Source organism: Mixophyes fleayi, chromosome 10, assembly GCF_038048845.1.
Source record: "Mixophyes fleayi isolate aMixFle1 chromosome 10, aMixFle1.hap1, whole genome shotgun sequence".
In the NCBI taxonomy this organism is placed as follows: Eukaryota; Metazoa; Chordata; class Amphibia; order Anura; family Limnodynastidae; genus Mixophyes; species Mixophyes fleayi.
In genome coordinates this window covers 8,668,286-8,692,790 of record NC_134411.1, presented here as the reverse complement: position 1 = coordinate 8,692,790, position 24,505 = coordinate 8,668,286, and the positions used below count along the sequence as shown (strand labels likewise).

The 24,505-nt window shown below is 40.6% G+C and overlaps 1 protein-coding gene across 2 annotated transcripts in view; it reads right to left on the bottom strand.

Annotated features, from left to right (window-relative positions):
• The window catches only part of LOC142103689 (malignant fibrous histiocytoma-amplified sequence 1 homolog), a 28,833-nt gene extending 10,563 nt beyond the window's left edge, over window positions 1–18,270 (bottom strand). Inside the window, exons 1-5 of one of the 2 annotated variants that reach the window (XM_075187817.1) lie at window positions 18,164–18,270; window positions 14,097–14,970; window positions 6,975–7,269; window positions 5,059–5,245; window positions 931–1,121 (exon numbers count right to left, since the gene is read on the bottom strand). In XM_075187817.1, coding sequence (XP_075043918.1) covers window positions 931–1,121; window positions 5,059–5,245; window positions 6,975–7,269; window positions 14,097–14,970; window positions 18,164–18,176 — 1,560 coding nt within the window. In that variant the 5' untranslated portion in view covers window positions 18,177–18,270. Of the gene's footprint in view, window positions 1–930; window positions 1,122–5,058; window positions 5,246–6,974; window positions 7,270–14,096; window positions 14,971–18,159 lie in introns of both variants that reach the window. The other variant, XM_075187818.1, reaches the window with a different exon arrangement.
• Window positions 18,271–24,505: the final 6,235 nt, after the last annotated feature.

The following is a 24,505-nucleotide window of genomic DNA, read 5'->3' as shown; positions in this document are numbered from 1 at the left end:
CAAAGGGCAGATTAGCATCTGTACTCTACAGCACTTCAACGTTAGTGCCCTTCATCTACCTTTCCAAGCACAATGGCTCACAAGTACAAGATATGTGCAACTATGGATGCAATTTTGCAATAAGACACATCTTTATGTTAGAGATGAGCGAGCTCGGATATCTGAAATCCGAGCCCACCCGAAAGTTGCCGATCCGAGCCGGATCCGAGACAGATCCGGGTATTCCCGCCAATTGCAAAACTGAAACCGAGGCTCTGAGTCATAATCCCGCTGTCGGATCTTGCAATACTCGGATCCTATAAATTCCCCACTAGTCGCCCCCATCTTCACTCAGGCATTGATCAGGGTAGAGGGAGGTTGCACAGCACAGCACAGCACAGCATAGCATGAAAAATGTTAAAAAAAGTTATAAAAAAAAAAAATTATTAAAAAAAAATATCCAAAAACAATCCTGCAGTATAAGTCCATTGGTACTGCATTATTACAAAGTTCACTAATTCTGCAGAATAGACTGGGAATTAGTGGAAATGATTGTTGTTGAATGTTATTGAGGTTAATAATAGCGTAGGAGTGAGAAAAAAAAACCACAAAACTGGTTTTTAGCACTTTTTATGTTTTTTTCAAAATAAATCCGAATCCAAAACCTTAAATCCGAACCAAAACCTTTCGTCGGGTGTTTTGCGAAACAAATCCAAACCCAAAACCTCAAGCAAATCCGAATCCAAAACACAAAACACGAGACACCAAAAGTGGCCGGTGCACATCCCTACTTTATGTGGTGCACTTATGGTCAACTCTAAATCAGGTCCATTAGCAGCAGGCAACAGGAACTCTAAACAAGATTATAAAAAGCAACAATGATAATGCAATTGGGAAGTGAGGGTAATCAATATACAACAATAATCAGCAGATTATATGATCGTATCAAACCTTGAAGATAGTGATGAGAAAAGATGGTTTCAGAAAAACTGTGTTGAGCAAAGGCTTGATGTCCTCATACCACACAATCAGACCAATTCGGTGGAGATACCGTAAAATGTCTTTGAGAAGATTCTTATCCAGGTCACTGTTTCCAGTTCTAAGCATAACCTCACTCAAAAGATGATCTAAATCTATTATGCCTGTGATGCAAGTTAAACAACAATGGTGTTAGATATTTATAATTTCATATAGTGCATACAGTTTTAAGCAGTGCTGTACACATTGTATTGTTAACCACAGTTAACACACCTACCCATTTGAGCTTACAATATAGATTTTGGTGCCTGGAACAGGGAATGCTGCTAAAACTGGCATTTAAACTAAGATCTCCAGCAGATCTTTTAGTGTTAGGCTGGGTACACACTACAGAATTTTCAGACCAATGTATAATCTACAACGATTGTACCAACGACTGAAAAGAAAAAGTCATGATCAGCATGCCAATTCATACATGCACACTATACATGTTTTAAAGGATTTACCATCAGATCTGTGCTTTTCAACTGTCATAACCATTGGCTGAAAAGATCATGGGCTAGATTTACTAAGCTGCGGGTTTGAAAAAGTGGGGATGTTGCCTATAGCAACCAATCAGATTCTAGCTGTCATTTTGTAGAAGGTACTTAATAAATGAAAGCTAGAATCTGATTGGTTGCTATAGGCAACATCCCCACTTTTTCAAACCCGCAGCTTAGTAAATCTAGCCCCATGACTCTAAACTCTATAGAGATCCTGATCGTAAGTGCATACACACTGCAGGATTGGAAGGATGTCATTCTATAGCTGAACAAGATTTATAGTTCTGCTGAACAATCAAATGAAACAATGATTGGTACTTTGGAACGACTATCATTTAAGTGTACACACTAATGGGATATTGGCCTGAATGGTTGTTTATCGCTCGATTGATCCAATAGTCGGCTAAACAAACTGTAGTGTGTATCCATCCTAATAAGTCATTGTCCTTAGCCACTGAGCGCACAAGCTTGGGATTGTCTTTTACAGACACATAGAAGATACAACTTGTATCTACGAATATCAGCTCGGAGTTGAAGGCCCTTTTTGTTTCTAGAAGTTGAGTTGTAGTTGTAGTTATTTATTTTATTACTTATTTTAAAAACAATATACATTTGCTTCTCAAGCAAATTAAAGCAGTAGTAAAACATTACTAGTCCCATATCTAACAGATACTTTGTTTAAAAGTTATTGGCCCAGATGCTCTAAACTCTCTTAATGAATTTAAGGATACCTTTAACAGGTCTTTAAGGTCTCCTTACCACTAAGGTGCACATTTACTAAAATGCGGCTTTCGCGAAACCACATGTTTTTTGACGATTTTATGTGCAGTTTGGAAAACATGAGATTTACCAGCCAACCCGCATATAAAATTGTTTTTAATACGCACAGTTTGAAACCACCATCCTGTTTTGTTGAACGATAAGTATACAAAACGTTTGATTCAAGACAGTGGGGTTTACAAAAAAATGCCAAAGAAAAGTTATATTTTTTTAGACATGGCAACGACGGTTGAGATGGCTGAAACCACATGCTGTTTGAGCTATCTTGCATGTCAGTACCTTTAAAAATTAATAAAGAATCTAACAAAAACCCTCATTCTCATTTTCTGACAGCTCTTGCTACTAGGCATCCGGCCTGGTCCCCTAGAGTGGGGGGCCCAAACAAATGATCAGGCCCCCACACCTACAGATGCCTGGCCCAAGTAGCACTGGGCCCCCCCTGGCATCTCTGGGTACTGGGGAAATAGTTTCAAAAAAGCTTGTAGAACTACAAGTGACAGCATGCACATGGGCAGTGTCAGGCTTCGAGGAGTGTAGACTCGATTGTAGAGAAACCACTAACTGATAATACCGCCACTGAACCAGGAGGTACAGAGTCTAATGTACCCCTGGTGGTAAATGTATCAAACTGAGAGTTTTCCGGCAAGTTTGAAAAATCAATCAGATTCTAGCTATCATTTATTTAGTACATTCTACAAAATGGTAGCTAGAATCTGATTGGTTGCTATAGGCAACATCTCCACTTTTCAAACCCGCCAGAAAACTCTCAGTTTAATACATTTACCCCCTAGTAAACCAGGGACCCCCGCAAGGAGGTTTGGGCTTCACTGTACAGGGTACACAAGTCGCGGTCCTCCTGGACAGTTGCCAATGTAGAAATAAAGAATGGTCAGAACGGTCTGGGTCAGAAGCCAAACAGAGATGTGCAGTACCAATGGGAGATCCACAGGGAAGTCAGACATGCCAGAGTCACACCAGGAGGATAAGTATCGGAATCCAGTAGAAAAGTAAAAAATGTGGGGTTCACAACGGGAGCAGAATCACAATCCAGAAGAGAAGTCAGGGAAGCCGGGTCAGAACCAAAACACAGGAGGAGGGACACAAATAAGCTGGTGAACAGAATACATGATACTCTGGCACCCAAATGGTACCAGAGCAAGGTCTAAATAGAGGCTGCCACCCTGGGATAAAAGGAGGAGAGGAGCGTCTAGCCATGCAGACCGCTGCACAGGGAAGCGTCCCATTGCCTAGCAACGGGAGGCGTCCATGCGCATGCGCCCGATGGCGCGAGGACGGCCGGGGGTGCTGCGTGCCTGCTGCCTGGCAACAGGATGCCCCCGTCCGGAACTACCATGCGGCCATCCCCGCTTCACAGGGAAACAGCGAGGACAGCGTCTGACAAGCAGCAATGCATACAGACCCTTGTAGTACCACAGGAGAGCACTACAAGTGTTTGCCCCATTGGGAAAATAAACAATAGTGCCCCCCTTAGAAGAATAAATACATAATAGTGCCGCCTTAAGAGAATAAATATTAATAGTGCCCCCTTAGGACAATAAATAAATAAGTGTCCCCTTAGAGGATTAAAGAAACAATTAATATGTCTGCATTACTATTATTATACTATATTACTACTATATTATTGCCCCCATATATTTTCTGTAGTGTAGTTTCCCTAATAAATACATTCTGATGAAATAAAAAAAACACACATATAAGTAGCCACTCACAACAAGCTCCCGACGCTATTAGAAATCATTGGAACCACATGGGGTATATTTACTTAACTGTGGGTTTGCAAAAGTGAAGATGTTGTGTATAGCAACCAATCAGATTCTAGTTATCATTTATTTAGTACATTCTACAAAATGACAAATAGAATCTGATTGGTTGCTATAGGCAACATCTCCACTTTTCAAACCAAGCAGTTTAGTAAATATACTCTCATGAGTCTTGTTACTTGGTGAGGGGGCTTGACTCCTACCATGCTGCAAGAGGGGAGAATATCAGGCCAAACGACCGAGACCAAGGCACAAGAGAACTAACATAACTGAATTCCTTGGGCCAAAGGGAAGTCTTTGGCAAAACACACATAAAAAGTCCAATTAGACTTTTATGAGATTGTCTCAGAGCTGAACCAGTATATAAAGGGCCTACTAGAAAATGTAATCATAGGGGCCTACTTCTGAGTCAAATTAATAAAATAAATGTAGAACATACATCATTGTACAATAAATATGCAATGTTATCTAAAAATTAAGGGATAATGTTAAGTCATGATAGAAACATTAAGTAGTGTTTCTGGAATAATTCATGCCATTGGCCACCATTTAGGATTGTAGTCAATCTGGTAATTTGAGTACAGACAAGATAGGAGACATGTAATCAGCACATAGTTTTGTAGCTCAGCTTACTGATCAGCACAGCTGTTTGAGTGAAGTTTGGTACTCCACCCAAACTGCTATCAATTCCAGAGCAGTGAAAGGATGAAGGGCTCATGTTCTAAGGCACACCCAATAAGGCACATATTAGTAAACCTGCATATAAGAACTTAAAACTCCATAAGCCGCTACTGATTTCTATTTTCAGGTAACTAACGGCCTCTCTGAGCACAGTTGGTAGTGTGCATATGCTCATGGGCAATGGCTACAAAATATTTTTCACCTGAAAGGAGTTATGTAGTCCTCAGAAAGACTGGAAACTGCAAAAGTCAGGGAAGACTACATCTGCCTCTAGAGCATGGTCTTGCATTAACTGATTGCCATGATATCTGACTTACCGTGTTCTGGAGTATCTTCACTCTGCATCACTTCCAGTATAGAATGTTCCACGATTTTGTAGATAGGAGGAAGCATTTTAATTGCATTTGGAAACAATTCCAAATTGTTTACTGAGTCCAAGATATAATTTTGCAGATTGCTTATGTCATGGGAATTTGTGCTGTTGATGGGGATGACATGTAGAACCTATTAAATATAAAAGAGAGATTGCAATATCATGAGATACATTTTCTTTATTAAAGTAGGAGTTCATTGACATGAAAACTTAAATAATTACTCCCCATAAATAAGCTATAGGATTTTATCTAGAAGTTATTCTAATATTTTTATATATTTTTCCATGTAATTGAAGAGTAGACTTCCATCAAAATATCAAATAGTATTGTAGCTTCTCATAATATTTCATATCATTTGAAATATTTGTCATACTGACATTCAGCAAATATGTTTTCAAGCATTTTCTAATCAGTAAAGGCAGCATATTGCTTTATAGGGAAACCTTACGTTACAAAATCCCCATTGCAACTGCAGCAACAGACAAACATCTGTGTACTCTACCATTAACTATGATATCAGCGCACCAGTATGGAGGTGTCACTCATTCCAAGCAGCATGGAAGGGGTGGGGTACGAAATTTAGGTGGTGGTGTCACCGACAGTGACTACCACGATGGTACCAAAACGAAAATGACTTAGCCGACTTACAAGAAAGGAGGACTGACCTTAAGAATGACAGATCAAGTGGACGGCAGTCTGATAAGAATTCACGATCCCTAGTAACTGCGGCATGTTGTTACTACATCATTTTCAATTGCGACTTGTGTCTGACTATTTTTAAAGTGGCAATGCTATTTGTCATCCCACCTAATACACTTAAGCCTTAGTCTAATAGTTAGGTGGGATGAGAAGTTGCATTGCCGCTTTAAAAACAGTGAGACACAAGTCGCAATAAAAAATGACGTAGTAACAACATGCCGTTGTTACTGGGGATCGTGATTTCTTATCAGACTGCCGTCCACTTGATCTGTCATTCTTAAGGTCAGTCCTCCTTTCTTGTAAGTCGGCTAAGTCATTTTCGTTTTGGTACCATCGTGGTAGTCACTGTCGGTGTTATCAGCACCTTTAAAGTCACTACAACCACATGGAAAACCTTAATTGGCTGGCCACATGCATATACACTATTAGGGCCTGAGTCATTAAGGAGAGCAAACCAAAAAAAAAGGAGTAACTTTGCACCTTAGCAAAACCATGTTGCATTGGAGGGGGGGGGGGGGTACATTTAAAATGTGGGGACAGATTTATAGTTGGGATTGGGCATGTCCTAGATCAGCTTTAAATCTCAGTGTAAAAATAAAGCTATCAAGTATTTGTGTGCTGGATGACAATAACAGCCAGTATTTAACCTATGTGCAAAATAATAAACCAATTTGCACCCCTTGCATTGTAACATAGTTTGTTCAGGATCAAATTTACTTCTTTGTTGCATTGCTCTCCTTAATGACTCGGGCCCTTAGTGTTTAAAAATGATTGAAACATTGAAATAGTGGAGTTTCCACTTTTGATTACTTGCACTGTTTTCTGCACCTAAAACTGCTTATCAAAAAAAGCATTGGAAAATTTGCAGTGTAAACAATCAAAATCCTTGACTTCCTATTCAGTTTTCAATGATATTAGCAAGCCAAAAAACAGCTGTAAGAGAAAAGTTAGAAGAGACAAGTGACCAATTTCTAACAAAAAAAAAGAAAGAAAGAAAATAATTGGAAAAAAAAGTATGCAAAAGTGGAACATTGAGGCAAGGCTTGAAAAACACTAGTTAATTTCTGTGCCCAGGATAACTGTGACCCACTAATCACTTTTGATAATAATGAATATCACTTTAATAATAATATGTAATATGTATTGAGATGACTGCCTACATGTATGGTGCAGTTAGAGATCTCTCTCAGCTTCTCTGCCTGTTCAAGGTAGAGCTCAGAGTCCTGACGTTCCTCCAGGTTGTTAATGAAATGGGTGAGGTTGGCTTTGTGTTGATCCAGCATTCCGCAGATCCTCTCCTGGATGTCTTTACTCTTCTGTTCGACTTCCCCTGGTTGGCACATGTCAGTGTGAGTGGCCACGGTAAGAACTACAGAATTGGGCACTCTCATGAGTAGGTTGTTAATCCAGAATCCAACAAGGTCCTTAAAGGATTGAGCATTACCAATCTGGTACCTGTGTGAATATATTAAATAAGGTCATTGTCTATTCAAAGACTGGAACATCACAGGTCGAAGCACTTTATCAAGATAACATTATATACTATATGTTTCATAGATACAGTGGGTCTGATTCAGAGTGGAGCATAAGCATAGCTTGTGATTTAAAAAGTTGCATGCAAATGTATACATATGTACGCCGTATTCAGAGTTGAAGATGCATCCAGGTCTGAATGAGTAGTAGATGTGTCCACTTGATAGCAGACACACGCCTCAGACACTTACATCTAACTTGCGAACATGTACTTTTATTCTATTTTATTTACCTTTTATTTTATATGTTTGAATGCAATTGCTATGATGCATCATTTAAACTTGTTAGAACACCTCTACCCTCCCCTATCATATCTCTTCAGTTTTGTATGCTCACTTTGATTATAAATTCATAGTTCTATAACTTTACAACATAGCCCCAATAGATATATTTATACCAACATTCTTGAAAATATTTCTGTATGCTACTTGATACTTTACATAAATAGGTTGAATTTATGTCTGCAAATACAGTATATGCCAAAGTTTTGTCACACAAATTGCACATTTAATTGAATATCTCAGTAAGAGGTATAAAACCTAAACATGAAGTTTTCTGCACATTTTAATACATAATTGTCATTTATTTGCTGAATTTTACAGAAAAACAAACAGTGAAAGTGGCAATGTGCACAGGTTTGGGTACTCTGCCAGGAGATTCATTAACGCTAAAAGAAGCAGCGGGCACCGCTGCATTCAGGGCCTGTTGCAGCGCAATGGCAACAGGTGTCCTGCTGTAATCAGGCAGCAGCTGGCTGTCATCTTGTTCTCAGCGTTTTGCTATGTAATGCAACCAGCGTCTGTCATCGTTACTGCCGGCGTCTGACCAGTTGTTAGGTAGCAGCAGCTTCACAATAATTGGTCTGAAGCACTTCCCTAGGCAGAATTCATGAATTATCCGGCACTTCTCCGTTGTTCTGTGTATACACTCAACACTCTAAAGCCCGTTCTTTTGCTGATACCTTGGTTACAGATGGTGTTGGTATCAAGGGAACAACTGTATGTCTCAAATTCATCTGGATAAAAGTGCAAGTCTCTCTTTCTCATGCTCATAGAGGGTGTAATTTCAAGGTTGGAGACAAGGGGCCTAATTCATTAACAAACATAAATTCTCAGAACCAGGGCATACACCAGTGAAAGCAGGAACGTCCAATTCATATTTAAGCACAAAGGACACTTACTACAGCCTATGATTTCAGGGGCGAAATGGAATGTGGAAGGGGCATATGCACGTGGGCAATGTACAGTAAAGACGTTCCCTGCAAGATATGTGTGATTCAAGCTCCAGCGTACACAGAAGTGCGCTGTTTTTCAGACATAAGGTTTGTACCTGATCACGGTCAAGTCTAACTCACGCATGAAAGTGATGACCAAACACATCATTCACATACTTGTCCTCTAATGGGAGAATTGACATTTTTAATGTAGTAAAATTACCATTACCAATGCTTGTCTGTTAGTTCCTACATGGTTGCCTATGTCGTTTACTATGTATGTCGATGTATGTTTTACCAAACATTTGTAATTTTTTCCCCCCTAATTCTATGAAATTGTCATGTTTTGTAAATTTCGTTTTATGAATCCATTTTTTTATTTTTTGGGTGTATTTTACAGAAACTTTTTGATGTACTTGAATAGATCTATGCTTATTGTATGAATGTCTATAATGTATAATGTACAAGGAGACTACAAATTCTGCAAAGTTTCTTTCCCTATGCATCCTATCTCACATATAGCCAGGTATGGGCATAGTGGAAGCCCGGAATCTGGAGGACAACAGGGGTCGTCCCCTCCATCACAAACAACTGGTACACCATCATTGGACCAAGGAGGATGTCTTCAGGACATGTGTCAGGCTCTTTGGGATGTCAGATGAGGAGGTGACTATTGGCTACCACCTCATGTCATCATGGACACTATGTATTGTATGTTTAGCTACTCATTACTCATATTTTTTCTTATTACTCTTTATAGGAGACAAAGCATAACTCTTTCTCCCCTTGACTCCTCACTCACCTAGTCCTAGACTCCCAACACTACTCTGGCTATAAAGAATATGTGGTTTCATCATACTTTACATGTAAGTACCTTTTGGGTTTTGCTTCAAATGTAATGCTTAAATTAAATGGACAAAAAAACAAGGAAACTTTTCTTTTTTGTCTTCAAAATTGTGTATTATGTGAAATAAAAAAAAATGTAAAAGTCACAAACAAAACCACATGTGAAAATATTCATCTGAAAACTACTATTTTGATTGGCGGCCAACATTTTTCTTGTTGTTCAATTTTTTTTGGCTATGGGTCAACCGTGATGTTGATTCCATGGGTGATGGAGGAGCAGGTGCTGCATCAGGTGGTGAAGGTGCAACAGAGAGCAGTGGGTCAGCAGAGGGTGTAGGGGCAGCAGAGTGTGGAGAGGCAGCCAAGGGCAGAGGGGCAGGAGATGACAGAGGGGCAGGAGATGAAAGTGGGGCAGGGGGTAATCTTGGGGTGAATAATGAGGATAAACTTGGCCCGAATACTGACGGTAACCTGGTTGCATAGGGGCATAAAGGGAGATAGGAGGCAAAGGGACATCAGGGGAGAAATATGGCATAGGGGCCTGAAGTATGCAAAGTGGCATAGGCACAGGAGGGATGAAATGTGGCATAGGGGAAGGAGTCGAAACATGTGTCAAAGGGGAAGGAGTGGTATCATGTGACATAGGGGCAGGAGGGGAAACATGTGGTATAAGGGCAGGAGAGGTAACATGTGACATAGGGACAGGAGGGGAAACATGTGGTATAGGGGCAGGAGAGGTAACATGTGGCATAGGGACAGGAGGGTTATTGGTGACATGCTGGGCAATGAGGTTGGTGAGCACATCAAGATAATGTCTATGTTTTAAAAAGTGTGAAGGATAAGAATAAGTGTTGTGTTAAGTTGATCAGTGTCTGCTTCCAAATTTTAATTTGCGGCATACATATGGGAGTAACATTTTTTAAGACTTAAAAAAGTGAGTGATTTGAGGAGACGAAAACTTTAGCTCCTTGCAGAATTGAGGAGAGTCATTTAAGCCATATGTTCACAATGACTATTTTTTTAAAAAAAATTCAAGATAAGATAAACTGCCAACCAGAGGCGGAACTAGCGAGCTGTGGGCCCCGGTGCAGAGAAGCAGGGAGGAGGGAACCAGGGCCCACAGCTCGCTAGATCCCCATGTGGCGCTCCTCATTATCTCCATGATCCCCTGCTGCACCAATGGTAGTTCCGCCACTGCTGCCAACACACAGTTATATCTTGCCCATTGCAGAGCACTATTGCTTCCGATAACCTTAATTGGACAAGGTACAAGTCCAACTATGCAATAGTGATGTTTCAGAATCAGTACATGATTAATATCAACCTCCTAGGTCAAATTCATATGAAAGTGGTGTAGTGGTGTGTTTATTTTTACTAATGATGGAGATCAGGTCCATGTGTGGTATTGGATATTTCACATTGAAACTTAACATTATCTGTATGTATGTATCTATGTATATGTGATGCAGAGATAACATTCATTAAAAAATGACTGTGTCATATTTATTCCAACAAGAAGCCTACGCCGCTCCCAATGCAGCTAAAAAACAAAGTGGCTAGGGCGCAGCCACAGGAGGAGCATCTGGAGCAGGGCCAGGAAGAAGCCCAGGAGGATTCCCTGGAGGAGGGCCAAGAACTTTTCCCAGTGTCCATTTTCCAAACCCGAGAGGATTTCTTTTCCTACCCCACAACCAATCCCATTCTCAGAGCCTTCAGGAGCCCAAGTGGAGGAGTTCCAGGAGCCACAATTGGAGAAGGCCCAGGAGGAATAATTGGAGAGACAGGGAGCCAATTCCAGTCCCTACAGAAGAATGTAAGTATCTTGTTTGAATAATCTAGTATAATATCAATAATTTTGTTTTTGCAGCATAAAAGTGTAGGCCTCAGAAAGGTTTTCTTTAATAAACGTGTTTTTGCCTAGGCCTAGATAAAGTTTGCAATTCTGCCACCTGGTCTAATAAGTGTTTGTTGCCAAGCAACCCCATCAACCGAAAATCTTCACTATCAGAATGTCTCCAGTATTAGTAGATGGGCAAATGGAGTTTGTGGTGGAAAAAGATTCTGGATTCTGGGTGCCAAAAAAGGACAAGTCTATTATTTGGTTCACTTGAAGGGATATGGGCCAGAAGAGAGATCCTGGTTTCCAACCAAAAGCCTCCTTATGGATAAGTTAAAAGAAATCTTTAACAAGAAATACCCTCAGAAGCTCCAGTATTGGGGTACTTTGACATCAACGGTTGTTGTGTCCTGCTCCAATCAGGCAGCAGTGAGCACCGCCTAGTTCTTAACAGGTTGCTGAGTAAAGGTAACCAGTATCTTTCATTGTTACTGCTGTAGCTACCTAGCAAGCTTCCAATCTCATTTACAGCCCTGTGTAGTAATTAGCTGGATCACCTCTCATTGGTGGTTCAACATTAAAAATATCCCTTCCTTCCTGTCACCTGTGCTGGTGTTTCTGCTAGAGCAAGTGTGCTCTTGTACTGATCTGTTTGACCCTTCTATTGTGACCCGGACCGTACCGATTTCGCTATTTTCTCCTGTCCCTAGCCATTGTTTGTTTTCTGGATCTGCATCTCAGGATGTGTGCGTACTCTCAATAACCATATCTTCTCTAAACAGCTGTTAGGAACTCCCAAGTCAGCACAGTGAAACTCGGGAACTACTCTGAAGGCCAGGTGTTCGCTGGAGCCCCTAGTGGTGGGGATAGACTGGACTGCGGGCCGACCGAGGGTCGAGTAACGTATACTGACTTAAGGAGTTCCCAGAAGTGGAGTGATTGGTGGACAGTAGTATAAGAAGAATCCTAGGTCAAAAGGTCACAGGCACAATGTAATATCCAAGGGCAAGCGAAGGGTCAAACTCACAGGCAGAGAAGCAAAATCCGAATTCCAGGCAAAAGGTCAAGGTCAGAAGAGAAGGGTCACAGGTCCAATAACAAGCAGGGGTCAAAACACGGGTAGTCAAATCCAAGGTAGCAGGAACCAAAAATGGATAGCACAAGCAGGCAGCAGGACTGAGGACAGAACGCTGTAACCGGCAGTGAGGTTGCAAACCTCACTGCCTTAAATACCAGTAGTGGCCAATCAGATCCTAGCTCTGACATCACATGGGCAGGCTCAATCCTGCCATATTAATCAGCCCACAGGCATGTGGGCGCTTCTGCGCATGCGCCCGGCTGTTCCCAGCTGCCGGGACGCAGCGCCCCTGTAAATAGCGTCCGACCGTTGCCCTGCCCAGGTGAGTGTCGCGGCGGTGCCCGCAGCCGCCACGACTGCTAACAACAGCAGGGCAAGGACTGGAAAATAAAGATAACTGTCTGTTGCAAAGAAGGGAAAGGCTATACATGATGTCCAAATGCTCAGAGTCTGGAATTCAGAGACATTATTAAGAAGTTGAAGTTAAGGGGTACTGTTAACTCAAGACTTGGAATAACTGGAAAAAGTTCTGATAGAGTTGCTCTTAAACTGTTCAGATACGCAAAGTATAACCTACATACTACTCCAAAGAGCCTGCTAATGTGACAGAAGAGTAATGGCCCACAGCTCCATAGTTCAATAATAGTCCAGAAACTTTTTTTTAAACAAAGCGCTTTATACTAATAAAACAAAAAATATATATTTTTGGTGACAACCAGAATTACTACATTAGGAGAAAGAAGGTTCAATGAATAAAACACTCATCAAATCCTATGTGAGTGAAGAAGCAGGCTCTTTTCTGGCCATATAGAGGTTTCAGTCCTGCAGTCACCAGGTTGGTAATGGTTCCCACTATGATAGATGGACCCTGCACTGCAGGTTACCTGGCTAACACTGTGACCAGTCTAGCCTGTTTAGCCTTGTGCTGGTATCTACTTTGGCACATCACACTAAATGCTTTGCCACCCTGTTTAAGTGGAAATCAGTCCACGCTTCTTAGCACTGATGCTAGTTGTGGGTTTTATGGGGTGAGGATCGCTCTCTTTTTTATTACTTAGTTATTTAGCTTTTACTTATTATTTTGAAAGTTCAAATTATTTCAATGGGGTTTCTATATACTCGAAACCCCATTGAAATAAATGGGGCATTGAAAAGAATGGGAAAAACTCCATGTCACTTGCACCTGGACACATTTACAAATCTTTGTGAACGTTTACATTGCTTATCAACCACAAGTTAATTGCATGTTCTAATGCAGAGCCAGTGTTAATATGAGAGCATTACTTTCAGTGGACAAAGAACAAAGTGCCAAAAAATATTTTCATGGGAAATGAATTGACCCTTAAGGGGGCTACAAGAAATGTTTGGAAACTGTCATTTATGATTTATGATAAGATTGGTGTTACTAATTACCAACTAACAAGGCGCCCAATCTAAAATGGCACATGCCATGTTCACTGTTTTAGTTTTTTCTCTATCTGTTAAGTTTAGCAAATAAATAGTAAGTGCGCATTTAAATGTGCAGACATGCGTTATGTTTAACGTTGTACCCTGTAGAGGTTATGTTTGTCTAGGGTTGCCCAATGTTTTAAATACAACAGTATGTTTAATAGTAGAACATTTTAATAAACTGAATACATGCTTCAAACTGAAGAAGGTTCAGTCATGACAGTGAGTGTTTACTAAGCTTATAACTCACTCACCATTGACAAAGATCTCCTTCCTATTATTTTATACTGTTTTTATAATGTCTCTAAACTTGGGTTTGTACTCACCTGTACAGATCAACAACGAGGATAACAAGAGCATGCGGAGTAATAAACACATGATGAGTTACATAATACTCTAGGTGTCCTGCAAAGTCCCAGAATAGGAAGGTAAAGTCATTAATCTGGAATTCTCTGATCTCTATTCCTACAGTTCTCTCCTTCAGAGTTACAGGCATGGTGTGACCTTGACTTAGGCTCCTGCTTATAGTGGTCTTCCCAGCTAGGCTAGCACCAATGAAAATGACTTTAACCCTCCTGTCTTCTCTGGCTTGGCTCTCCTGCAGTTGCAGGAAGTAGCTACGAATCTGTTTAAGACCACCAGCACAAACTTCATCAGGAGGTTCCCTCAAATGGTTGCAGGAAGCCTTGAACTTTTTCAAGGAATGATTGAGGAAGAGCTCTGAAGGCAGTTTCTGTAGCTTATTGTTCTCCACATAGAGCTCTTTCAAATTCTTTAATTTCATGATAGATTCAGGTAAGTCTGTGAACAGATTGTGGGATAAATTTAAGTAGTGCAGATTAGAACAGCTTGACAGGTCCGTCGGCAGGTTTGACAGACGGTTGTTATTCAATTTCAAATGCTTCAGACTTTTGAGGTTTACAAAAATGCCACTGGGAATGATCTGAATCTTATTCTGGTTTAGTTCCAACTTTTCTAGGTGGACCAAGCACTGGATCTCCCTGGGAAAATCAGTCAGTTCATTTTTAGAGAGGATGAGAGTTTGAAGTTCTTGAAGACGGGATATCTCTGAGACACTTCGAAGTTTGTTGCGATCAAGGTTGAGGCTCTGTATGTTTGTGTCAATCAAAACTTCTGATGGCATGACCTTCAATCTCCTGAGAGAAAGGTCCAAGTCCCTCAAGGGCAACATCTCTTTGCCTATTGTGTGGAAATGGAAGAATCATTAACCTGTTTTATTATATTAATAAGACTAAGATTGGGTGCATACATAATATAAACTAAATTGGTCCTTATTTCAACTTACTTTAACATGTTTAGACTCCTTTGCAACTGTCCAAGAGCGCTTAGTGTCCCCATCACTTTTTACGACATCAGATACAAACAACTGGATTCTAATTGGTCAACTCTAGGCAGCAAGCCGACCCACATATCATGTCAGTGACATGAGACACCTAGTACTGTAGTGGTAGCTTTATCACAGCATTGCAAAAGAGATTTGCTGGTTCAGGAGGAGAAGAGACTGTGGTAGAAGCAGTGGTGTGATATCTGGCAGTCATTTATTAGGGATTGCTATTATTAGTGACTTATTTTTTTGCTGTTAGCCTATTACTGGACACAACAACTTCTACTGATATATTATTGGCCATATTACTAGGCAATACAACTTCTACTGATATATTATTGGCCATATTACTAGGCAATACAACTTCTACTGATATATTATTGGCCATATTACTAGGCAATACAACTACTGCTGATATATTATTGCCCATATTACTAGGCAATACAACTTCTACTGATATATTATTGGCCATATTACTAGGCAATACAACTACTGCTGATATATTATTGGCCATATTACTAGGCAATACAACTACTGCTGATATATTATTGGCCATATTACTAGGCAATACAACTACTGCTGATATATTATTGGCCATATTGCTAGGCAATACAACTACTGCTGATATATTATTGGCCATATTACTAGGCAATACAACTACTGCTGATATATTATTGGCCATATTACTAGGCAATACAACTACTGCTGATATATTATTGGCCATATTACTAGGCAATACAACTACTGCTGATATATTATTGGCCATATTGCTAGGCAATACAACTACTGCTGATATATTATTGGCCATATTGCTAGGCAATACAACTACTGCTGATATATTATTGGCCATATTGCTAGGCAATACAACTTCTACTGATATATTATTGGCCATATTACTAGGCAATACAACTACTGCTGATATATTATTGGCCATATTACTAGGCAATACAACTACTGCTGATATATTATTGGCCATATTACTAGGCAATACAACTACTGCTGATATATTATTGGCCATATTACTAGGCAATACAACTACTGCTGATATATTATTGGCCATATTGCTAGGCAATACAACTACTGCTGATATATTATTGGCCATATTGCTAGGCAATACAACTACTGCTGATATATTATTGGCCATATTACTAGGCAATACAACTACTGCTGATATATTATTGGCCATATTACTAGGCAATACAACTACTGCTGATATATTATTCGGCATTAATGAACTGCTGGCTTATTACTTGACACTACAACTAATATAAAATATAATTGAGCACTGTTATTAATGGTGGCTTATTAATTGGAATTAGTGTACTGCTGGCGTATTACTGGGTACTGCAGTTACTGTAAATATATTATTGTGCAATACTAGTAATGGTGACTTATTACTATGTATTACAACTACTGCTAATATATAATTGTACATTACTACTAATGGTATCTTATTAATGGACATCATTGTGCAGCTATATATATTTGTGGACATTAATACTTCTTTTGATCATATTACTGCTGATTGAGGAAGTGGTTCCTGTAAGTTACTATAAAAGGTCAGATCATTTGCACAGACAATGTGATTTCACTGCATTTACAATCACTGTGTGACAGACCCAATTGCAAGCCACCAAGAAGAGATGTTTTGCAATGCTGATGAGATCTGGTGATTCCGGTGTGTCCTGGTGAAGACCATCAGAACTATTCGCTATTTGACTTCCACTGCACCCCTGTGGAGATTCCCAATCAATAGTAGATGACATATTCATAAAATATAAAATTGTAAATGCCAATTAATGATTTTGACAAGACAATGGCAGAGTTTTACAAAATGTGTGTGGAGGGGGTATATATTGCCATAAAAAGCCAACAATAAAGGCGGATGTACACACTTGACTAAATGGGTAAAGAAGACCATGTTGATTACAATACCTTTTTAAGTATTTAGTTAATAGCAATGAATAAATACAGTCAAAAGAAACAAGAAACAAACTCCTGTGCAGAGGATAAGTGCAACCAAAATTAAATTTGTCATTAATATTTACAATTAAATGTGAATGTACAATAAACAAGAAGGAACAAATAAGACATTTGATTGCATAATTTTTATTTTAATTACAGGGAAATGATAGGAAAGAAAGGGGCAAGAAGGAGGTGAGGGTGGCTTGGTTGGGTATGTTACCACGACTATGAGAACACCGACAACAGTTTCCCCGACACAGACAGCGCAAATCTGTAATTGATGACAGACTGGTAATCCCCACTGTTTCAGAAACACACCTCCAACAACCACGACGAGTGAAGATCACGGCACCACATAATGACATCACTTTGAAGGCCGATACCATTATTTCTGCAGTTAAAGGGGTCATGCAAGGAGACGCTGGCTGTACAATGTAGAAGGCTTGGTAAAAAAACATTGTACAGCCGGCGCCTCCTTGCATGACCCCCTTAACTGCAGAAATAAAAGTATCGGCCTTCAAAGTGACATCATTATGTGGTATCAAGCTGAGAGTTTTCCGGCAGATTTGAAAAGCGGAGATGTTGCCTATAGCAACCAATCAGATTCTAGCTGTCATTTTGTAGAATGTACTAAATAAATGATAGCTAGAATCTGATTGTTTTTTCAAACCCGCTGGAAAACTCTCAGCTTGATACATTTGCTCCCTGAAGTCTGATATGTATAATAAAATAGTATTTTCCACATTCTCCCCCATTTATCTAAAATAGTTTTACTTCTCACAAGCTGCCAGAGCATTTGAATGGATTGAATAAATGTTTGCCAGCTCATATCTATCATCCAAGAAAGTCAGATATAAGGTTTAATGTTAATTTAAACATGGAAACTGGCACACAAAGCATTATACATGGAAACGGCAGTGAGTACATATACATTATTTTCTGTTATAGTATAACAAGTGTTTCCAAACCAGTAGTGCAAGGTTACTCTTGAATTAAGCTTTTCTAAATCAATAAGTTTACTTAGCTAAATCAGTACTCTTATAAACACTAGCAGCAATCACAATAAATAATTCACATACTTACGTTTGCCTTCCATTATTTTCTTGGGTGAGACTGTTTGTTAGATATGAAGTTTCATTTCCCTCTAGTGTCACTTGTTTCCTTACAGAGATTTCTCCTGCAGTTAAATGGTTGTGTCATCACAACGAGCTAAACCACAAAATTACACCAGTCAATACCCCCCACCCCCTCCCTCCATGGGGCTTTCCAGCTACTGTTGGGATACGGCTCAATACACCATATGTACCCAATTACGTCACATTTGTCAGATGCAGCCTACTCTGTGTATCACAGGCTTCACTAAGAGGCATACAGCTGACATCTGTTACAAAAATTAGGGATGTCATTGCAACATGGCTTATCCCACTTGGACTTTCCTCAGGACAGATCATTTCTGATAATGCCACCAATATTGTGAGCGCAATACAGCTGGGTGAATTCTGTCACATTCTCTGTTTTGCTCGCACACTAATTGTGGTGGTGCAGACCTTTTTAAAAAATGACAGGTGACGTGCAGGAGATGCTGTCTGTGGCCCGTAAAATATCTGGACATTTCCAGCATTCGGCAACAGCAATTTAATCTGCCCTGCCATCAACTGAAGCAAGATGTGGTGACAAGGTGGAATTCCACCCTGTATATGCTTCGGCGAATGGAGGAACAGCGAACAGCCATGCACGCTTACTCCACAAGCCATGACATTGGGAAAGGAGGGGGGATGTATTTTAGTCAAGCACATTGGAGAATACTTTCCGTGTTGTGCAAGGTGCTGAAACCATTCAAACTAGTCACCTGTGAAGTGAGTAGTCACTACTAGCTTGAGTCAAGTGATTCCCTTAATTAGACTTTCGGAAAAGCAGCTTGAGAAAATGAAGAAGGAGATTAAACAAAGCAAATAGGCTAAGTATGCTAGACTTGTAGATCAAGTACTTTATTCGCTTCGCCAGGATCCAAGAGTTGCCAAAATCTTGAAATAGGATCACTACATTTTGGCAACTATGCTTGATCCTCGGTTTAAGAGCTATGTCTTTTTTTTGTTTCCAACTGACCCAGATCTGAAGAGATGCAAGGAGCTCTTGGTGAGCAAGATGACTGCTCAAGTGTTACGTGACAGGACAGCGTCTCCAGTTTCTCACTCAACTGCTGCTAGGAAAAAACTTAGCTTTCCCAAGAGACCCAGGGATGATGCAGATGACTCAGCACAACATTTTGACATCTGGTCTGATCTAAAAAAATTGAAGAAAAATGTGACATGTCTGCGGTAACTCCACCTGATCCTACTATCAACATCCAAAGGATGGTGGATGATTCTTTTCACAACAGCACAGAAATAGACACATCAGACAGTCCCTTTACATACTGGGAGGAAAAAAAGGGAATTTGGAGACCCATGTACCAACTCGATTTGCACTGCCTAAGCTGCCCACCCTCCAGCGTGTACTCGGGAAGAGTTTTCAGCACAGCCGGGAACCTTGTCAGCGATCGGCATAGGAGGCTACTGCCTCAAAATGTGGAAAAGATGATGTTCATAAAAATGAACTTCAAGTTCCACGAGGAAGGACTTTCCCGCCAATTACATCAAAATAATGAGACTTCTGTAATGGTGGATTCCAGCGGTGATGAATTAATAATGTGTAAGGATGATGTCACACTGATGAGGGTGAGGAAGAGGCTGAGGATGACGACAACAACATCTTGCCACAGTAGAGTTCATTAACAACACTGTTACCTTAGGTGCCTTAAAGACCATTGTTACCTTGTTTTGTGGGGGCCCAAACAAACCAAGCACTTCAGTCAAAAGGAGTAGCACTTTTGTGGCTGAAGTGCTTGGTTTGTTACAGTGTGCATATCCTTTTTAAGATCCAACATTAGGGTGGGTGGGTATATTTTTGCCAAGGACAATTCCATTGTGCGCCACTTTAAATTTCAACTACCGCTGTGTGCCAATGTTACCTACATGTGCTATATACTGTTGTGTGCTTAGCAAAAATCTTAGACACCCATTTATGATGCAGATGACTCAGCACAACATTTGGACATCTGGGGGTAAATGTATCAAGCAGAGAGTTTTCCGGCGGGTTTGAAAAGTGGAGATGTTGCCTATAGCAACCAATCAGATTCTAGTTAGATTCCAGGATTGTTAAAGGTAATCAAACACCTGTCTTAGTCATAGTATTAGTCAACAAACAGTTGTCTCAGTAGAGACTATGCCTATACACTAGAGTGCCTATAGGGACACCATTGACTGGTACAGTCAGTACTTGTTATTGCCCAATCCACTTCACACACCCTTCTCCTTTCATTATTTGTTTTCCCTTAGTTGTAGGACCTCTATTGTGTAAGAGAAAGTAATTTAAACTCACTTGTCATTTCTACTATGACTATACTTTGATTTGTATGAAGATGGATTCCTCAGAGGAAGGATTGTTATAAATTTAATGGAACTTGGATGAATTCAAATAATAAATATAAACATATGCTTAAAGAGTTAAGAAAGAAATAACGCACATTTTTTGTGCCTGACTACAAACTACAAGGGGGTGGGGGGGAGGAGTTCTAAAACTGGGCAGATTTCAGTGTTATTAAAATCAGCCCAGTAACTAGAAAGGTATATAATGCAGTATTTTATGTTCATGCTGTACCCATGCCTGAATAGAGGAGTTCATATTTGGATCTTTGGCTTCTGACTGACTTCATACTGCTTTGTAAAATTCTAGCTATAACACTGTCCTACAAAAATAGCAGTAGATTGGACAACTAAAAAAAAAAGAGGTAGGAAACTACTTCCTTTCACACCAGGAGATACAAGTCCTCCACACCCTACAGTGATTCTTAGCCAAAACTAGTTTTGGGACCTTAAGCATAGTATCAACCACCCTGTCAGACAAGCGCTTTGCTCCAGCCAGGCTGTTGAAGCCATGATCCTTAAGGCTACCTGGATGAACTTAATGCCCTCTTTGAACCCGTGGAAGCATTGCTATTGTAGGGAACAAGTAAATCAGACATAATGTGCAAGGGACTGACAGTGACAACCAACAATGCCTTTGGATCCCTTTTTGTGGAGCAGAAGTGTTCAAACTACTGATTAAACTGGGATGTCAACCTCCAACTTACCCCATCTCTCCACAATTTCTTGAAAGACTTCAGAGTGAAGGGATAAATCCCTGGGTTGAAGGTCCTATCTGCAGAGAAAATCTACTTCCCAGTTTTCCATCCCTGTAATGAACACCACCATAAGAACCAGAACATTCCTTTCTGCCCATTATTGTATGCCTCCCTGATGGGTAAGCTATGCTACAGCTGTGGTATTGTCTGAATGGATCATTATGGTCCTTCCTCACAGGAGATTGTGTCCTCTGACAAGAGCATTGAACACTACTATTAGCTCCAGCATTTATCAGCAGCTTTCACTCCTACTGATACCAAAGATAGACCCTGAAGAATAACACCCCCCCTCCCCAGACCAAAAGGATGACATCCTTTGCCACCATAGTGCACTCTCACATTCTGAAGTGGTGAACCTTATTGAGGTTGTCGACTCTCAGCCACTAGAGCAATTGATGCATTTTTGGAGACAGGCTGATGATGGTGTGACTTGTTCCATTTCAAAATGAGTTTGATCTAGAACTCCCTCCTGTTGAACCATGCAAACTGTACTGCATCAAAGGTCGAGATCATCTTGCCCAAGACCTTCATGCAAAAGCAAACAGAACTTTACTACTCCCTGTATAGAAAAATACCCTCTACTGTTGTACTGTCACACAGTAGCCTCAGAGAAACTATGCTCAAAAGGGGTTAAGATGGATTTTTTTTGTAACTGAGGAACCTGCCTTGAACAGATTGTCCAGGTAGAGAATAACAGTAACCCCCTGGACCTCAGGAGAGCAGCCTTAACAGACAATGAACTATGTGAACACCATTGGCGCTGTCACCAGGCTGAAAAGCCTAGCCCAAAATTGAAAACGATGAATCTATATGTAACATCTGATAAAACACTGGTGTCCTGTCCCAGATCAGAACATGCTATTATGCATTCTTGATGTCCATGGGCACCCTGAACTTGTTCTGTTCCCTGTTGTATATGATGGTTCTCGGGGACTGCATCTTGAACCTGTCCACCGACGGTGGACATTTAGGTACTTCAGGTTCAAAATGGGCTGAAAGAATCCATCCATTCTGAAGAGATTAAAGCAAAAACCCAACCCCTTCTGCTCTTCCAGAACTGGAATTTATACCACTGAGGACTGTAAGTCTTCCCAGAAAGCAAAACATTTTGCCTGTTCTCCAGGAAAACACATGATGAAAAACAATCTGGTTGGGACTTCATGATATCTTCTACACATAATGTTCTCCAGATTGCTCTCACACAGGTATCTAAGGTGGAATTGAACCACTGGTGCTGGAAAAGAATTAGATTGGCTCCCACATGATTTTCTGGGTGGGCAGAATGCCCGTCATGCTGTTTATCTGAGGGTTTGGAAACTGGTCTTTTAGCTGTTCAAGCCTATATCCCTTTCTGCTGACCTCCACGAGGAGCAGAAAATTGTCCTCTAGAAGACCCAGATTCCTTTCTTTTCCTGAGACATCCAAGTCCCGTATGCTTGGGAGCATTAACAGGAAAAAAAATAACCACCCCCTCTCCCAGCCTCAAGGCCTAATAGTCTTACCCTGCTCTGGGCTGCATAAGTCACTTCCAGAAGTCTCCTCATCCGCCACTCAGGCCTTAAGGAGGAGCGTCTGGCACACGGAGACAGCTGAAGCGGAGACTCTCACTCCTATAAGTTTGCCATCCAGAGCTACAACCCCAAGACATAATCATGCCTCATGGATGTGCTCCACTGAGATTAGCATTTCAGATTTTGGTCTCACAGACTGCACGCCCTCCATAAGCTGTTCTGAAAACATCTCTTCCATCTTGTTAGACCAATACTAGTATCTGCTTGGGTTAAGAGAGGCTCCAGCCACCATGTAGATGGACTTAAGGATGGCCCAAACTTACAATTCATGTCATAATTAAGGGACGCTGCATTAGGAATGGGAATGGGGTTATCCTGGTAGTCCAGGATAACCCCACTGTGGTGGAATCCATCTTGGGAGGTGAATCCCATTAAACCATATCCTCACTAGGTAGAGAATAAATGGTCTGCAACACACGTGAAAACAGGAACTTACATTCCAGCTTAGATAGAAGAAATTCAAATGCTTTGGTTTCCGTTTAATCAAGGAAGAGTCAGGAACCTCAAACTTCAGTGTACTCAATGTTTAGTACCTTGCACATTTCCTGTACTAAATCATCCAAGCCCTGCCTTGTAGAGGAATTTTCTTCATCACATGAGGAGTCAATGTCAGAGTCTTAGGCCTCCTCGCCATACTCCTGGGAGGAAGAGTCAGAGTCTGATAAAACCCAGGACTGAAGCACCACCGGACTCTTGTGCTTACGAAATGTAGCCAGAGCAGTAGACTCCAAAAAGCTCTCCAAAGAGTAGAAGTTACCATGCTTTTCTACAGACATTGCCAGGCTTCTAGCCCAAACCACTTCATCATGTGGAGTATATACAAGGCCCCTGGCCAAGCACACCCAGATAAACAGGATTGTACCTTGAGGATTCCACAGAAACAGCAGAGAGGATCTGATACTTGTTCATGTCTCAGGGATACGTGGCTAGCTGAGAAAGATCAGTTATGGGTTGGACCAAGTATCTAGCCCATGCTAGTTCTGTCAGATCCGACATCAATCCCTCCACTACTACCTCAGCCTTTTTTCTTGAAGTACTCCCCTTATCTGACATGACAGAAAAAAAGAAATAGACACAGCTGCAAGACAGACCCCAGAACCCAGCAAGTTCAATGGAACGAATTCCATCAGACTACCAACCCCCAATCTAATACTTCTCTGTAGGTGTATAGAAGTGGAGAGCTGATTGTCAGTTCTGGCTTGCTTCTCTCACAGTGAGAACCCAAGGAGAAGATGCTGGCTGTAAGGAGATACGCACTTACGCAGAGGGTTCCGCACAGAAGGGTCCCTAAGAAAGGCACCTCAGAGCACAGACTGTGTCTACTGTGAGGTTACTAGACAGAAACTATATAAGCACTATACAAAGAATAAACCGATTTACTCAGGCATTAATATTTGCTAGATCTAAAACACGAATGAAGCGCTCATTGACTTATGGAGTGTGTCAATTCATAATTATGAGCTGACTCATTCACTCACTTCCATTCACACCAGACAATATACATCGGATACTTTGATAATTTTTGGCCGTACTTGACTTCCCAGCCCAAATCATAGTTTGCACCAAACAATCAGACAAGCATTTTGCGCAATAAAAGCCAGATGTTCAAAAACATGATGATTAACGTTCTTT